At 49.6% G+C, this 18765-nt stretch overlaps 1 protein-coding gene across 2 annotated transcripts in view; it reads right to left on the minus strand.

Annotated features, from left to right (window-relative positions):
- TRAM2 (translocation associated membrane protein 2) overlaps positions 1-18765 on the minus strand; it is an 80217-nt gene that overhangs the window by 11058 nt on the left and 50394 nt on the right. The window contains exons 3-5 of one of the 2 annotated variants that reach the window (XM_032340251.1): positions 7291-7400; positions 6671-6787; positions 613-671 (exon numbers count right to left, since the gene is read on the minus strand). In XM_032340251.1, the coding sequence (XP_032196142.1) occupies positions 613-671; positions 6671-6787; positions 7291-7400 (286 nt within the window). Of the gene's footprint in view, positions 1-612; positions 672-6670; positions 6788-7290; positions 7470-18765 lie in introns of both variants that reach the window. The other variant, XM_032340250.1, reaches the window with a different exon arrangement.

Genomic DNA, 18765 nt, shown 5'->3' on the forward strand with positions numbered 1-18765 from the left:
GACGGTGTGGAAGCCTGCTGTGGACTGAATGTGTGTGTCCCTCAGAATTCACAGGTTGAAATCCGACTCTTTGTGTGATGCTATCTGGAGGTGGGGCCTTGGGGAGGTGACCTGAGTCATGAGGGCGGGGACCTCTTTCATGGGATCTGGGCCTTTGTTAAAGAGAACCCAGATAGCTCCTGGGCTTTGCCATGTGAGGACACAAGCAGAACACAGCCCTCTATGAACCCAGAAGCAGACCCTCCCCAGACACCAAATCTGCTGGCACCCTGATCTTGGGCTTTTGGGGCTCTGGAACTGTGAGCAACACATCTCTTTTGTATAATTTCTAAGCCACCAGCCTCTGGCATTCTGGGACAGCAGGCGGAGTGAAGACGTCGCCTCTGTGATGGGGCTAGTGCGGGACATGTTATTTTGGGAGTCTTCAGTCAAGCACACTGGAGGAAGCAGCTCGCAGACAGGACTGCCGTCTGCAACACAGCGCCCAAAGAGGCTCGGGGTGTGAGCGGCTCCTCGTGCCAGCTGGCCCACGGCTTTCTGGCCACAGGCTGGGATGAGGAAGCCAGGGACCAGCTTGCTTCTCCTTGGAGACGCAGTCATGGGAATACTCACGGGAGGTACACGTGCGGATAGTCTTCCCAGAGGCTTCTTGGGTTTGTTAAATATCCTTCCTGCAGTGGGCAAGGAGAGATGGCCTTTAGAGAGGGGGAGAGGAGACCCACTGGGGCCCTGGGCAGGGCCGGGGAAGAGGTCAGGGGCGCACCCCATCCCCAGCTGCCAGAAAGAGGAAGGGACAGGAAACATGAAAATGAAGGATCTCTCTGCATGGGACGAACCCGGCCTTCAGCCGGCTTCCTTATTGTGAAAGAGCCATGATACCGTACGAAGAGCCCTAGTCTGGGGTCTGAAGACCTCTGTCTGCATGTGGACCCGGCACTGTTAGTCTCCCTAAGCTTCAGTTGGCTCATCTGAAAATGAGGATAAAAATACCCTCGCAGAGTTATTGTTAGAAATAAATGTGATAGCTTATGTTTATGTGTCTAGCATGATGCCTGGCATGAAGGCACTCAGGAAATGCTTGTAGAATGAATAAGCAAGTGGACTGTAGAATCACCATCCCCTAGAAAACGAAAAGCCTACATTGGCCTTTTGCATCACTATGAATAAAAAGAACATGGGGCCCCACAGGCCTTATAAGTGTGACACCAACCACACTTCGTATTTCTCACGAGAGGTCTCCATCACTCCACAAGCTCCTTCGTGCCAGGGCCTCATCACACCCTTCTCTATACCTCCAGCACCTAGCCCAGGGCCTATTATAGAGTAAGGGAGGTAACCTAAAAGCCCTCCCATCATGAAACATCTAGAAATGCTGGATGCAAGCTAACAACTATTCTCTTACATGCAGAGGGTTTTGCCAGAAAGGGATTCCAAAGGGACAGGAGGCTAAAAGCCAGAGCAGTGGGGTGAGGCTGGAACAGCTCAGAAGGTACTAATCTTGGGGTCAGGGTGTTCGTGCCCACATGGCAACAGAAGATGGGCCTCCAGAGGTGGAATCCAAGAGCCTTATATAACATCAGGACCCCTGAAGGGCTGCAAAAGATGGTTAGACTAGAGTTTGAAGAAGCTTGGGTTAGACTAGGGAAAGGGTGGACTATGGTCTGACAACCAATAAAGAGAGATAAAGAAGATTTCTGCTCATCCTGGGCTCAGGATGAAAAGCACAACATATTATCCCTTGAAAATCTATAACCTCGGGTTCACTCTCACATGGGTTTGGAGTTCAAACTCATACTCCTTGTATGGTCCAAGAACTACCAAGCTTAGAAATTAGTATTATTAATACTGTGGGCCAGTGATACCACTGGGGCATACTCTCATCCAAGGATATATAGGATTCTCACGCATAAAACCTTGCCGAAGATGAGTTTGTAATCCAAAATTACAAAACACAAGAGGATCCACTCCACTGTGACGAGAGTCAGCTGACATTACAAGAATTCGATAAAAATCTGTTGGCTGAATGAATGAATCAAGGATGAATGCTTGAGGCCCATCTTCTGAGCGAAGAACAAGGCTCTTATTTGTCCCTCAGAGAAAGTTAGGGCAGTACAACCCCATTTCAAAAACAGGGAAGTGAAGGAAAAGACAGGAAGTAGCTCCCAAAAGGAGACGCTTTTTCAGCAGTGTCGGTGAAATCTAAGCTGGGCCACCAGCCACCAACCTCAACTCAGGTACAAGAACCTCCAGCCAGCTTCCTCAGTATGTCAGCCACCGAGCTGGTGGCTTTGAGAAGGAGATAGACTCAAATGTCACACTGGGACTCAGGTCAGGGGTGTTAGCAGGGCTCTGGAGAAGGAAGAAGCCAACAGGGGTCGGGGACAACACTCAACTTCCTGCCCAGTGATTCCTCAGCTGGATTTCAAAAGGAGGGCTGACCCAGCCACCCTCGAGTCACTAAATGGCCTTGGATGTTTTGGATGTGGTCCCCAGCCCCCATACCACAACCTGGGGTCCATTAGCACCGTGACCAAACTAATAGGTCCAGTCAGGTCCATGGACCAGTGTGGGCATGATAACTCCGAGCTGACAGAAAAGGTCTTTCCCCAGCCCCTCATGGCTTCATTTCCAGTCCTTTCTCCTTACCCCTGCCTTCCTCCCTTGGTCACATACACACTAAGGAAGAGAAGGAGGCTCTGGGGCCTCTGGAGGGTAACAGGAGTGCTCTCCTACAGTTCTGCTCTCAGGCTCTGCCTGCCCTCTCCGCTGCTCAGGGGGACCCAGGTACACAGCAACGTATATGGTCTTCCACTCTCTACTTCATTCCAGGGAAAGCTCTGGTGAGAATATCCCTTCTTAGAGGAAGCAGCGATGTACTTAATTAAGGAGGAAAATGGTCCATCTGGGACTGAGGTGGGAGGGACACTTCTGCCCAGAAAGACTGGCCAAGAGAAGCAGCCCTCAGAGAAACCTAAAGCCCAGATAACCTAGTGATTTTAAACAGGAACCCTCCTCCGCTTGGCCCCTTTTCTTAGGAGACAAAGAGGTCAGAAGTTTGAAGCCAACAAGCAAAGAAACTCCCCAGAAAAATGTTGCCTGTTTGTGAATGTCTAGTCCACAGGGAGTGCAGGGAGGGAGTGCAGGGAGGAGGGCGGAGGAGTCAGAGGAAAATGACTCACAGCTCTGAGAACAGCCTTTTCCAGACCTCAGGCCAGGCAGCTGCCTGAGGGCGGCCGGGGGCTGGGGTGCTCCCTGAGCTCCAGAGGCCAGGCCGAGGACCTGAGATCCCAGGGGGCTGAATGTGGCAACCCTGCCCCAACCCCGGTCCCTGACAGGCACGGGCAGGGAGGCTGGGGGAGCTCCTGTAGTCCTTCGTTCTCTCCTTACCCTAGGAGCTAAGGGAGGTCCAAGCAAACTGGAACAATCTCTCCCTTTGCCCCTGCAGCCTTCCTTTTTGGTGAAAGGACAAAAAGAACCACAAAAACAGCAGAACCCAGTCATAACACAGCCGGCTGCTACCTAGACTCAGACATACCAACATCACTCGTCCTTCAAGAACAATCATGTACTCGAGTTCTGCTCTAAGTGGCCAGCCCTGTAATAGGAACCAGTCCAGAGGGAAGGGCCTTCCCTCGACCAGGCTCTCATGGGGCACCAGCCTTCAGGTTTTAAGATACGAAGGGAGACATCCCAAGGAAGTTGGGCAGGGAGACCAGACGCCTGCCCCCTCACCGGCTTCTCTGTGGAGAACGTGGGTATCTTGTTTTGTCTTCTAATAATCAGAAGTCAGCAGCTCAAAGAAAGGAAGCTGACTTTCTCCCACATTATTGGTTGGTCCAGCCAGGCTCTCATCACTCTGCTTGTATAAATGCAGACAGAAATGTCTAGATCAAACACCCCCCAAAACCCAGTTATTTTAGGGGGAAGGTTCTGGGGCAAATGTTCACTTTTTCTAAAAACAAAAACAAAAAAACACCTTTATGTATTGCTCAACTTTTTAAGTAGAGGATCATCTACAAGTTTATAAAAAGTGACTCGTGATCTGACAAACCATCAGGGCCAGAGCAAGAAGACGTGCCTGCAGTTTACTCCCCCACTCACAAGCACGACTCTGAGCACTGAGGACCTGCCAGGCTCTGTACTCGAGACACTGTGGTGGGCACAGACTGGTAACAAGCAGCTTCGGGGCTGGGGGGACAGACAGACGGATAGCAGAGCACACACATGAATGAGAAAAACACCCCAGCACTGGCTGGGGTGTGCACAGCACACACTGGGAGGCAGGGCTCCCACAGGAGGGGACTCTGAGGTGGAAACTTAGTTGGGAGGGAGTTGGCCATGGAGCATTTGGGCAGAGGAACCACCGGCGCAGAGCCAGAGGGCCAGCAGAGGTGGGAGAGCAGAGGTAAGAAGAGGGGGACCCAGATCACAGACTCAGGAAGAAAACTACTTTGCTCCAAGTGGGACAGTGGCTCTGACACAGGGTGTGGGATTGCATGTGTGTTCCGAAAAGACCTGTCGGCCAAGCAGAAAACGGATCTGGGTGGCAGACTACTGGCGCAGAAACAGCCTCCTTCTAGAAGGGCAACGGTCAGTGGGCCAGGCAAGAGAGGATGGTGGTTCAGACTGCAAACCGGGATTCCCAGCCTCGGCACTCCTGACACCTGAGGCCGGACAGTTCTCAGTCGTGGGGGCTGGCCTGTGCATGGCAGAACATTCAGTGGCGTCCCAGGCTTCCCGCTACCGCTGCCAGCAGCATCCTGCCAGTGTCCCCAGGGGCGCAAATCTCCTCTGTGGATCTCGGGCCTGGGCAGAAAGCGGGCAGCGATGGATACCTGATGTGCTCATGGGTGGAAGCAGAGGGGAGGACCTGCTGATGAACAGAATGTGGGTGGGGAAAGAAAGGATCAAAAAAGACTTCATCCTCACTAAGCAAGAACATTTAAAGAACACTAGCTATGTCTCACTCCTCTTAGAAAACTACCCTCTCTCTTCTTCCTCAAGCAGCCTCACTCCCCACTGGACAGTACAGATGGAGTTAGCTGCGGACCAGGGGCCACCCAGTGCTGTTAGAAGCTAGGGTCATTGGAGCTTTCCAGGGTCCTTTGGGTCTCCACTTCCTATGGAAGATGGTGAGTGGGGACCTGGCTTTCCCCATGATAAAAGCCTATCACGAGCTCCACCATATAAACTGCTGCACGCTCCCAGACTACAGAGCTCATTGTTTTCAAGCCCTTGAAGTCCTGAGAGAAGAAAAGACAGAGCAGTTGAGCAGTGAACATTCTGGAAGGGGTGTTAAGTAACATGGTTTTTGGCCTCTAGAACCTGGTCTGAATTCTTCCCAGCTCGGACAGAATGTCTGGGGGTGAGGAAGCGGTCTACTTGGGGAAAAGGGACCCAGAGATGAGGCAATGCTTCCTCTGTTACCCAGACCCAAGTGGGCCAGGACGTGCACTGCGCAACACAGGGGGCGTTCCACACACAGGCCATACTGTAGGTCTTCCCCTGGGGACAGTTCAACAGGGCATTCCCTCTTGGGGCACAGAAGCTTTCGGTCCTGGCATTTAAAATTCCTAATGTTCTGGCTAGGAAGATCGTCCCATGATTATATGATAACAGAAACACAAGCGAGATACGAAAGGACATGCTGACTCCCGCTTTCAGACTAGGAATTCAGCATTCGGCTCTGGATGCAGAGTTCTTAGGATGTTACGATGAAAGCTCATCGTGGTCACTGAAGGAAGAGGAAGTGGGTGAGAGGTCAGTGGAAGATAGGGAAGGGAACTTCTAAAAGATCACAGGGCTGCTGGATTTCCAAGCCCCAGGTCTGCATTTCTCATAGGATAAATCTAGCTCTTGGGAAAGAGACCAAGTTCCAAACAGGAGGTGCCCGAAGTGTGTGTGGGGAGGCGGGGGGGCTGCTTGGTCATACACCACAGGCCAAGTCTTGTTACGGTGAACCCCAAAGGGCTGTGCACATTCCTTGCTACGAAGGAAATCTGCTGTATCAAAGGCAGCTCGAAAGAAGAGTCCTATTGTATAGAAAGGAGAAGTAGATGAGTTGTCTGGTGGTCCAGGCATTTGTGGGAAGGGCACAGATTCACAGGTTTTGATGTGTGGATGGGGGGCGGCTGGCCTTGCCTACAGGGGCGGCCAATGCAGGAAAACGGAAAGTGTGCTGGACCTGGAACCAGATTCCTAAGTCCAAGTCTGGTCCTTGCCGCTTCCAAACCACATGACCACGGGGAAATGGCAAAATTTGATCCTGGAGGTCTTCAATCCATTAACACGGGAACCAGAGTGAACGCAAGGCTCCTCTCACTGGACAGCACTGGTGGGAGGGCCCAAATGACGCGGTGCTACGGAGGTGCACGGTGTCATTCTTGCACCATCCCATAAAAACGAAAACACGTGCTTGTTTTTGGACAAGAGGGCTCTCTCTACCTTTATAGAAGAGCAGCTATACCACTTGGCCCCTCTCGTACCGGGAGGATGCAAAAATAGCTTCAGTTCCAAGACACCGCTCCAAGTTTTTACAAACTGCTCCTGCCTCCCCCTCCCAACCCCCGCTCAGCCCCGCACAGTGATCTGATTAGCAATCCGAGAATCCAAGAATCCAAGAAGAGACGAGCCGCTGGCATCCCAGGCCCCAGTCCCCAGGGCCACTCACCGTCACCACCACGTAGAAGCACCATACCACCGAGCTGAGATGAAAGATGACCAGCTGCCCAGATTCGTTGAACTTGCTGTGTTTGACCTTGGAGAGGTGAAGCCGTTTGCTGATTTTCTAAGGAATAAAGAGAAGCCTTCATGTTAATGTACGCAGGTGGATGGCTAAAAGGCAGGCTTTGACCTCCCATTTCCCACCCATGAAAGGGCAGCAGTCGGGAGCTGGGCGTGACCCGGGCTCATACGTGTAAGCCTGCTGTGTGCATGGAGCGCTCAAGTTCAAGGCACGTATTTTGAGAAAGTGGCAAGATGGAGGTCTTCAGCCCAGATGTGAAGAAAACATCTCCCAGTCAGATTATAGGACAAACCCATGAGGGTGCTGTCCTGCCATTTCAGGTGTGTGATGCCCTCCCTTCGTAAGTGCTACTGTCCCCCACACGAAGGAGGCTGTGAGTAAGGATGGGACCCACAATGTGTGGGGAGGGACGTCCAGCAGGACCAATCAGGGCATGCGAATTAGGAGGCAGAGGGGCCAGGAGCTGCAGTCTCCTCTGGGGTGAGGCCTCGCCGCCCACGGCATCTCCCCAGCTTCTGACATTAGGGCCCACACGCGACACTCACGTCTAGAATATACTCCTGAACCACGGCATGCAGGATGATGGTGATGAAGATGTAGAACAAGATGGTGACCAAGTCCTTGGGCCCATAGTGGTAGTGCACGGTCTCACTGTCTGTGGAGGTAAAGGCCACATCAGCACCCTGTGCTGAAGAAGTGCTGTGGGACCCCGAACTGGAGACCTCTGAAACACAATGTGCCATGCTGTATCCTTAGACGCAGAAAGTTTCCTCCCTAGAATCCTACCCAACCTCTGGACATGGCCCCTGGGAAGCCGCCAGGGCTAAGGAACACCATAAGGACTACCTCCCCTGCCTCTGGACAAGGAGAGCCCTGTGGTTCAGAGGCGGGGTGGGAGACAAGCGATCTCAATCAGGCCCTGGCTGCATGACTAGGCAGAAGCAACCAACCTCTCTGAGCGGCAATTTCTTTCCCTGTAAGATGGGACTGCAGCCTTCATCACGGGAGCATGGAGTGAGGTCAGGATCCTGTGTGGACTCGGAAGCCCGAGTTTATATCACAGCTGTCATTTCCTACAAGATGTTGGGACACTTCTCTAGGTGGTCTTTCTGGGCCTTAGTTTCCTCATCTGTAAAATGAGGGTGACAGCAGTTCCCATATTGTAGGGTCTTCCTGAGGATCAGAGGACTTTGCTGCAAAGGGCTCAGAACTCTTATCCAGCACACAGGAAGTGCTATATGTATTTGTTACTATTTTTGTTATTGTTGGCTTGTGTGAGCATTAAATGGAATAATTTGTATGTGAGATGCGGATCAGTGTCGACACCCATGGCAAGCATGCAATAATGGTATCACCGCACAGCAATACACTCGTCAGAACCCCAGACATAGAAGCCTTACAAAGTCCTGCAGCGGCAGCCTCGTTCTCCACGAACAGAAGAGGATTTCTACCCTCCTTTGGGTCGGCAAGCTAGGGTGGCCAGGGCCGGTGAACCTGGGCCTGGATCTCTGCTGTTCCATAAACCACCCCCGAACTTGGCCAAGCAGACACACTGGCTGCCTTTCCAGCTGTGCGGCGTTCTGAGTCACACACCCATGAGTCATCATTCACCAGAATGTAGACATGGGTCAGGGAGGCTCAGGGTGGCCACAGAATGGAGCAGAGGTGACGGGGTCACTTTGGGAGCCACACCATGCCCCCTGCATCCCTGGACATGAGAGAATGGATGGTCCACGGTGCCGAGGGGAGGGAGGGCAGCGAGCACGGCAACCCTGAAGGCAGACCCACTTGCCTGTTTCCTCTCCGGCCTCCTTTCCACAAGGACCTACCCTCTGAGGGGCACAGGGCTAACTGCAAAAGCATGGAGATTAGGGACACGGGCCTAGCTTCAGAGCACACGGACCGGGGAGGCGATGGACAAGCAAACACACAATGACCCCCACGGACAATGAGCCACCAGGACTCAGTGGGTGCACACCAAATCTTCACACGAAAAAACCGGAGGCTAAAATGCCAACGGCAGCAGCAACAACAACAAAACCAAACCACCAGGTTAAAAATGGGCAAAGGAATCGAACAGACATCTAAAAAAAGACATAAAAATGGGCAACAGGTGTGTGACAAAGTGCCCGCCATCGCTATCATTAAGAAATGCAAATCAAAACCATGATACCACCTCCCATCCATTAAAATGGCTACATTTTTTTAAGCCACCAAAAAAAGAAACAAGGGGTGCCTGGGTGGCTCAGTGGGTTAAAGCCTCTGCCTTCGGCTCAGGTCACGATCTCAGGGTCCTGGGATCGAGCCCTGCGTCAGGCTCTCTGCTCGGCAGGGAGCCTGCTTCCTCCTCTCTCTCTGCCTCCTTCTCTGCCTACTTGTGATCTCTGTCAAATAAATAAATAAAATCTTTAAAAAAAAAAAAAAAGAAAAAAAAAGAAACAAAAAACCCAACAAAACAAAAAACAAAAAAACAAAACAAAACAAAAAAACAGGAAATAACAAGTGTTTGTGAGGACATTGATAAATGGAGCTTTTGTGCACGGATTGCGGGAATGTAAAATGGGAGAGTCACTATGGAAAGCAGTATGGTAGTTCCTTAAAATATTAAAAACAGTAAACTCAAAATGGATGGAAGACCTAAACATAAGATCTGAAGCCATAAAAACTCCTAAACAAAAAAACCACATAGGCAGTAATCTTTTAGACATCAGCCTTAGAAACTTTTTTTGGGATCTGTCTCCTGAGATAAGGGAAACAAAACCAAAAATATACTACTGGGCCTACTCCAAAATAAAAAGCTTCTGCACAGCAAAGGAAATCATCAACAAAACAAAAAGGCAATCTACGGAATGGAAGAAGGTATCTGCAAATGACATATCCAATAAGGGATTAATAGGCAAAATATATAAAGAATTTCTACATGTCAACACACAAGTAATCTGATTAAAAATGGGCAGAAGCCCTGAACAGACATGTTTCCAAAGAAGACATCCAGATGGCCAACAGACACCTGAGGAGATGCTCAACGTCACTCATCATCAGGGAAATGCAAACAAAACCACAATGAGAGATCACCTCCCATCTGTCAGAACGTCTAGAATCAGACAAGGAATAAGTGTTGGTGATGATGTGGAGAGTAGAGACCCTCGTGCACTGTTAGCGGGAATGGAAACTGGTCCAACCACTGTGGAAAACAGTATGGAGGTTCTCCCTCAAAACCAGAACTAGAAATACCATACAATCAAGCAATTCTACTACAGGTATTGACCCAAAGAAAATGAAACCCTCATCTGCAAAGACAGCTGCACCCCTCCTACGTTCCCTGCAGCATTATCTACAACAGCCACATTATGGAAGCAGCCCAAGTGTCCGCTGATGAAATAAATGGAGGTACACATGTAAAGGGACATTACTCAGCTGTTAAAAAAAAAGAAGAAGAAGATCTTGCCACTTAGGACAATATGGACAATATGGATGAATCTATGGGGTATTATGCTAAGTGAAGTCAGAGAAAGAAAAAAAACCTTTAGATTTCATGTCTATGTGGGATATAAAAAATAACCGACCAGAACTAGACTCCTATATCTAAAGAACAAACTGGTGTTGGCCCGAGGGTGGGGATGGGGAATGGGTGAAGTCAGTGAAGGGGATCAAGGGGTACACCCCACCAGTTCTAAACTAAGTCCCGGGGGTGAAGAGTATAGCATGGCAGATAGAGTCAGTAACATCGTACGGTGAAAGATGGTGACAGCACTTGGGGTGGTGAGCCCAGTGTCATGTGCAGAACTGTCAAATCACTATGCTGTACACCTGAAACTACTACAACATTGTAGGTCAACTAGATTTCCATTTAAAAAATTAAAAATAGAGTTACCGTATGATCCTGCAATATGCCCAGAACAACTGAGAGCCGGGTCTCAAAGCAGCCCTTGTGCCCCATGTTTGTGGAAGCACTTTCCACAGCAGCCAAAGGTGGAAATCATGCACATGTCTACTAACGGATGGATAGACACACAAAATACAATATACACACACAACAGAATATTATTCAGCCTTAAAAAGGAAGGAAATCCTGCCATGGGCTACACCGTAGATGAACCTGCAGGTGGCTGGAGTCCAATTCACAGACATAAACCAGAAGGCTGGGGTGGGGGGCTGGAGGGGCTGGGGGCCCAGAGGGGGAGGGGAATGGGGAGTTGCTGATTTAGCTACAAAGTTGCAGTTTGGCAGGAACAGCATTCTGGAGATGGGCCAGACAACAACATAAATGTATTAAACACTACTGAAATGTACACTTAGAACACTTAGAAATGGTGATGATGGTAAATTTTATCTTATGCATGTTTAAATTAAAAAAACCACCACCAGCGGCCAGGTGTTAGATAAGTCCTCTGAAGTGGACCGAAGGCTGAAGGGGAGGTAACAGGGAGAAGTGTCACTCACTCAAGGAGGGGACACAGCCGGGCTGTGCGGGGCGGGGCGAGGGGGGGGAGCTGGCAAGGGCAGAGACCCCAGGCAGGTGATGGGGGACTGAGACTGGACCAGGCGTCTGGAGGGCTGCAGAAGTGAGTGGGCCATGACCTTCATGTCCCCTTATAGGTCCCAGCAAGGTCTGAAAGGCCCTGGCAGGCTACTGAGACTTTTGGTGCCATATTTATAAAGCTCACTCTTCCTGCCCCATGGAGAGTTAGAGTCAAAGAGGCATGCACGGAAGGCAGAACAGCACGGTGCCAGGGTCATGGTGAGAAGACACATTCGGATAGAGGTGGGTGATAGATCTACCGTAGGGAACTGTTCCCAAGTTCCTTCTGGAACCCCATCGGCACTCTGGAGCCTTCCTTCATGCTTTCAGAATTCTACAACATGGGATATTCTGTTTGATCTCATGAGATGGGCAAGGAGAGCAGGAGAGTTCATGGGGTTCAGAGAGGTAAGAGGAGCCCTTCTCAGGGCCTTCGGTGCCCCAGTCCAGCCAACAAACGCCACCTCAAGGGTCACCATCACCCACACATGTCCTCTGCTTGCCCTGCATCCTTACTGGTGATAATTCACTCCTTGAGGTCCTTCTACTTTGAGGACAAGCAGCAGTATCCCCAAACACTCAAAAGCTGGGCTCTGATTCATACACATTATCTCTGGTACTTTCCCCTGACCCACGATCTCCCCACTTTCCATCACACCAGGAAAGGAACCGGTTTGGCTCCTTCTGCTCTCCACAGAGCCACGGAGGCTGGAACTTTGCAATCTTCTAGGAGGCCATAAACCAATCCATGTTTCTGGTATATATACATTTTTTTTTTTTAGATTTTGATTGCTCATTGGAGCTTCTGCTCTTGAAGGTCTGCCCGTCTTGCACAAGCTCTCAAAGAGGCTGGCAACGGTTTGCAGTAACCTACTCTACTTTTGCAGAAAAGTAACTTGTAACATGTAGGCCTCTGAACTATTAGACCAGAGAGGCAACCCAAAGGAACAAGGCAGTCTGGGTCTGGCAAGGTCACACCTTTCAGCCCAGAGGTCCGCTTCCATTACACAGCTGCTACCTCCACTTGCACAGGACCCTACCTACTGATGTTCTTTAAACAGAGCGTCCTGTGGGTCTATCATTCACCCTTCTGCTTTGAGAGGGGGACAAATTTAATAAATAACCACTTTCCTACAAAGACGTGGTATATATATATATGATGGAATACTACTCCGCTATCAAAAAGAAGGAAATCTTGCAATTTGCCAACGACGTGGATGGAGCTAGAGTGTATATGCTGAATGAAAGAAGTCAGTGAGAGAAAAACAATTAACAGATGATCTCACTCATATGTGGAATTTAAGAAAGAAAACAGATGAGGAGGAGAGAAAGAAATAAGCCATAAGAGACTCCTAACTACAGAGGACAAACTGACGGCTGATGGAGGGATGTGGGTGGGGGGATGGGCTAGACGGGGGGGTGGGGGGGTGGGGGGGGTGAGTGGTTAGGAGGGTGCGTGTTGTGATGAGAAGTGGGTGTGGTATGTAAGTGCAGAATCACTGACTTTTACTTCAGAAACCAGCACGGCCCTGTGTATTCACTAAAATTTAAATTTTAAAAAATTTCTCAGTAAAAGAAAAAAATATCCACTTTCCTTTCTACCTTACTAAAAGACAGTTAAAACTGGAATACACACTAGCCGACAGGTAGCCTCGAGGTCAGGGGCGCTAGAGGGGAGTGTAGCCATGGGAAGCCACACAGCATATATCCCCCGGGGGGTGATGAAGGAGTGGGGAAGGTGCTCCTCAGAGACCGTGCCAGGGTAGAGGGGCAGCCCAGTGGGGCTGGATTCCCGATATTCCAGAAGCAAAGAGAAAAATTTTTACGTGAAATCATCTGATTTAAAAATATTGGGGACTAATTCAAAATTTAAAAAAAACACTTCATGGGCCAACACCAGACTGGCCAAAGTAAATAGATCTGCATGCCAACTCTGACCACGGGCCAGCAGTAGGGAGCCTCCAACCTCCATGACCCCTAACACCCTTCCTCCCACGCACCCCCATGGAGTATGTCAAAATGCCCTTCTGCAGGAATGGGCCCAGCTTTGGAAGAAAGCACCTTCCAACTATAGATGCATTCGTCCCCGCCCACCAAACACGGCATTTGCTTGGCTTATCTCTGGTCACGGTTTAAAGAGAGATCTAGAGTCGTCCATAACAAGCCCCTTGGCTGTTCTGACCACCTCTGTCAGCAGCTGTCCCTTGACGGGAGTAACGTTCTAATGGACATCCTGTTTTGCTTCCTATGACTAACAGATACATTCCTGTTTCCTTTGGTGTCACCTGTAAGCAGCTTCTCCCGTCTGCCCTGCGTGTTCTCATGTCATCCGGGTACTCCCATGCGGTCTCGCACGTCCTCCTGTGTCTTGAGCTGGTGGGTGGCCGCCTGGAGCCATCCCATCCACCTTCCAGATCCTTAGAGTCCAGGCATCTGCCAAGGAGACTTGCGACACTGGGTGAAAATCTCCCTGTTCAGAGAGCCTCACTGCACACTCTGGCTGTCTTCTGGTTCCCGGCGCCTTTCCCAACACCTGCACATCCAGGCTGACAAAATTCACTTACTGTGGGTTTCTAGGCTTATGGCCAATTCTGTTTCCAAATTATTTTGAAGTTCTAAAAGAAGAACTTAGGGGCGCTTAGGTGGCTCAGTGGGTTAAGCACCTGTCTTCAGCTCGGGTCACGATCCCAGGGTCCTGGGATCGACTCCTGCATCAGGCTCCCTGCTCACTGGGGAGTTTGCTTCTCCTTCTTCCTCTGCCACTTTTCCTGTTCGTGCTCTCTCTCTGGCATGCTGTCTCTCAAATAAATCTTAAAAAAATAATAATCAAGCTTTAAAAAGAATAAAAAGGAGGAGAACTTAGATATGAAAAAAAAAGCACCATAAGCAAAATCAAGAGGCAAATGATTACCTAGAGGGAAAATATTCATAATTCAGACCATAAATGAAGGGCTAATCTTGTTAACATGTAAAGCACTCCCAGCACTTGAGGATAAAAAGCTCAAAACTGCAACAGAAAAACAGGCAAGGATAGGAACAGACAATTCACAGAGAAAAGAGAGATGGCCCTTATGCATTTAAAAAGATGCTCGACCCTACACAGAAGAGAAATGCAAATTAAAACTACAGTGAGCTACACCATTTCATACCTATCAGATTGGCAAAAATCCAAAGCTTGACAATATACTCAGGCTCTCTTTCACACACAGCTGATGAGAATGCAAAACGGACCCCCTCTTTGGAAAGGCAATTTGGCAATTTTGATCGTGATTACAAGTGCATCAGCCCTTTGATGTGGCAACTCCACTTCTGGGAATTTATCTTATAGTAACACCTGCCATGTTCAAAATGACATGTGTACAAGGTTATGCACCGCAGCACTGTTTTTAACAATAAACTGATGGCAGCAGTCCAAGTGGCTTCCATCTGCTGGGGCCTGGTGACACAGATCACAGTTCTCATGCACTGGGGTTGCTCAAAGCGGGGCTGCACATCGGCAGTCCCAGCATCAGCTGGGCGATCCCTGGTGCAGATCAACCCCAGGCCTGTGGGATCAGAAACTCTGGGGACGGCCCCAGACTTCATGTTTAATGATATCTCCAGGTGATTCTGATGCATATACTAAATTTAAGCAGCACCAACATAAACAATGGAGCTATTTTTAAAAATGAGAGACCAAGATCAAAAACAGGGGAAACTAATCAGATTTAGAGAGCAGAATTATGGTCGCTCTGGGAGGGGGGACCGGCTAGGATGAGGCTGGGCGCTCTATACCTTGATCTGGGCGATGGCGGCATGGGTGTGCACCTGTGTACCAATTCGCCGAGCCAGGGCCTCACGGAGTGCGTGTGCTATACCTCAGGATGGTTTGTGAGAAAAATGATGACGCGCTCTACGTGTTGCCATGGAAGGATATCCAGGATCGATTACTTAGTGGGGGGAAAGCAAGGTACAGAACACGCAGTACTCTACCAGTCGAGGAGAAAGAGAAAACAAACATGTGTTATTTGTGTGTGCATAAAGAAATACCGGAAGGCGAGAGGAGAAATCCAGGAAAGGCACAGAGGACACAACAGCGATTATCCACAGGGGATGCGGGTGTCAAAGGAAGAGCTCAGGGTGAGAACAAGACTTTTACATAGACTTGCTGGACAGGTGGGTGTAGCTTCCATTAAAAAAATAATCGTTAGGGGCACCTGGGTGGCTCCGTGGGTTAAAGCCTTCAGCTCAGGTCGTGATCCCAAGGTCCTGGGATGGAGCCCCGTATCAGGCTCTCTGCTCGGCGGGGAGCCTGCTTCCTCCTCTCTCTCTGCCTGCCTCTCTGCCTACTTGTGATCTCTGTCTGTCAAATAAATAAATAAAATCTTTAAAAAATAATTGTTAAATAAATACATGTGCAAATTCTTTCACTTTGTACAAATAAAAGTAGGAGGTGTTGTCTTTCCCACCTTACAGCTTTATTTTATTTTATTTTATTTTTTTATTTTTTTTTTTTTACCACAGAGATCCAGACTAGATGGAGAGACCCGAAGCTCATCTCTGGAACCCATCATGCGACCAGGGTCTCCCTGCCTGCACTCATCCCCCCAGACAAGGAGGATCAGGCCATCTACCTTACACCATCAAAGGCAGAAGGACGAGATAATGGACTTACAAACCGTGAAGGGCTACACAAACAGACGGGATCATTATGACGCTTCTACCAGAATCCGAAGGTAAAAGAACAACCATCACCACACACCACACACAGGAAGTACTCCCATTAGGGTGCTTATTTAGGATCCAGACTACGAACAACCATCTATTTACTGAGCACACGCTTTGCGCCAGGCATGGTAGTGAACACATCTTGTAAGTGGCATCAGTCACCTCTCCCAGGAAACCCACGTATTTTGCCCATTTTGCCCACCTGGCAACTGAAGTGTGAGGCCAACAGCTAGTGAGGGGTGGGCCAAGCCCCCAAGCATGCGGCCAGTGACAGGGGCCAAGGCCTCTTGGCCTTCTGCCTCCCTTCAAATCCTACAGATGGTGCATCTGTTAAACCCTGAAGGCCTGCCTTCTCCTCGAGGTGCCAGGAGGTGAATGGGGTGGAGGACAGGCGTGGGGCATGGAGCCTCAGAGGGCAGCATGCTGACCATACTCCTGCTCTGTCGGCCAGGCTGGCAGGCCACGCGCTCACTGGCCTCCAGACCCGGAAGCTCTGGCCGGTGACATCAGAGCTACAAGCATCACCGAGGCACTCGTGCACTCGGCTGTTAGGAGTTGAATGTGGCTTCTTCCTCACCATCCCCCCAAAATGATTAAGTTGAAGTCCTGACCTCCACCACCTCAGAACATGACCTCACGGGGACACAGCGTCCTTACAGACGTCATCAAGTTAAAAATGAGATTAATGTGAGTGAGCTCTAATCCAACTTTACTGGTATCCTTACAAAAAGGGGAAAGTGGAAATACAGACACACACATGGGCAAGGCGGCCATTTATCTATACACTTAGGAGAGAGGCCTGGAATAGGCCTTCAAAAAGGAATAGGAAGGAATAGGCCTTCAACCTTCAAATGAACCAAGTTGCCAACACCCTGATCTTGGCACTTCTAGCCTCCAAAACCATAATACAATGAATTCCTGTTATTGAAGCCACTGGGTCTGTGGTCCTTTGTCACAACAGCCCTAGCAAAAAATAAGGGCCCTTATACAATCCTTCTTCACACACACAAACCCCCCTCCATCCAGGTAACTATAGATCAAGCTGGGGAATCGTCAAGGTTACCATTTTAACTCCAAGTTACAGGATTTGGGATAGATTTTCACCAGTTTTCTAGTAAAATAGATAAGAAAAGGATACTTTCATGAAAGGGCCTAACTCTGGAACTGTTTTCTTGAAGTACCATTCCTTTTTACAAGGCTGTAAACCCCATCCCTCATGGCTGCCAGGAAGAAATACAGCAATGATTCCGAGGCGCCAAGCACACAATCAGCACCCCTGCAGTTTACAAACGTGAGGCTTCGATCTACAATCCACCTGTGCAGACAACAAACAGCACGTCTACATGCAGGCAAGTGTTAGCTTATAAAAACATAAATAAAAATAAAAATTCACTGAGAGCCACAAAGGAAAAATAACTCTTCAAGGATCATGTGCAAAAAAAAGGAGGAAAGAAAAAGAAAAATCTAGAATCACAGTTTTTCCTCTACCCCCTGGATAAAGATAACAATGTCAACAAGTCCACTGTTAAACAAAAACTATTTCAGTAAGAACTGAATAAGAAAACAATTACCCAAGCTAGACAGAAGACAAGATTGGATCAGGAAAGACGGGAATGTGAAGCAGCAAAATGTGGGATGGGGTCTGGGTCAGATGATGTGTGGGAGGGAAGGAAAAGAGCAAAAAAACTCGCCAGAGGAGACAAGAGAATGGCAGACGCAGCAGGTCAAGGACGCCATTGCTCGACTTCTGGCTGGTGAACCTCAGCCACAGGCACTCAGGGTTCCACTCACTTAAATCTCTAAAACTGCACACTGAAGGGGAGGAGTCCTCTGGGCCGTAAGAGGGACCTGGAGAAAATCAGGTCTAGGCTGAAGGGGTCACTGGAGGCATTGATGTGTTCAGTCGTGAAAATTCACTGAGCCAACCACTTATGGTTTGCCGGCTTCTCTACACAATTGTTAGGCTTCAATAATCGGTGCCCTGCTCTGAAGGTGTCCCCGCTTCCAGCTCCAAATTCACTTGCTGGAGTCCTAACCCGATGAGAGGTGTTACAGGTAGGGGCCCTTGGGAGTACTTAGGTCATGAGGTGAAGCCTTTGTGGGGCTGGGCCCTTACAAGGGAACCCCCGGCGCTCCCAGGGCCCTCCACCCTGACAGGACTCCTGGAAGAGGGGCCTCACCTGACCGTGCTCCCATCTCAGACTTCCAGCCTCCTGACCGGTGAGAAAGAAGTTTCTGTTGTTTATAAGCCACCCAGTCTGTGGGATTCTGTTTGAGCAGACCAGAGGAAGGCAGTAAGTTTAATAACAAGTTTCATTCAGTTTACTTGGGGGGGGTGTGGAAATCAAGTTCAGGTCTGGCTATAAGTCCTGGTCAGAGACTCCCCATCTTTTTCAGAAGGTTGACCAGTAAGGCCAGGGACACTGGGGAATGTGGGTTCTTTTCTTACTTATACAAACAGGACTGTAGGGCCAAAGGGAATCTTGGGGACTGTTTGACCTGAGGGGCCAGGACAGAGCCAGGTCTCTGCCTCCCTGGTGGTTCTCCCCACCTCTCCCCACGGCCCCACCTCACAAACCCAGCCTTCCCTGGCTTCCCTGGGCCCGGGTGCTGCACGCAGTGGAAACAGCCCATCCTGGGGTGGGTCCCTGGGAAGGGAGCTCTGTGTGTCTCAGCCCCCTCCAAGGTGGGTAGCTTGCTCCATCATCAAACAAGACTGTCTCCAGAGCCACTGCTGCCCACCTGTCTCTTCCCTTTTGTCCCCCACAAGCTTATCTGACAAACAGGGTCT

Source organism: Mustela erminea, chromosome 4 (assembly GCF_009829155.1).
Source record: "Mustela erminea isolate mMusErm1 chromosome 4, mMusErm1.Pri, whole genome shotgun sequence".
Taxonomy (NCBI): domain Eukaryota; kingdom Metazoa; phylum Chordata; class Mammalia; order Carnivora; family Mustelidae; genus Mustela; species Mustela erminea.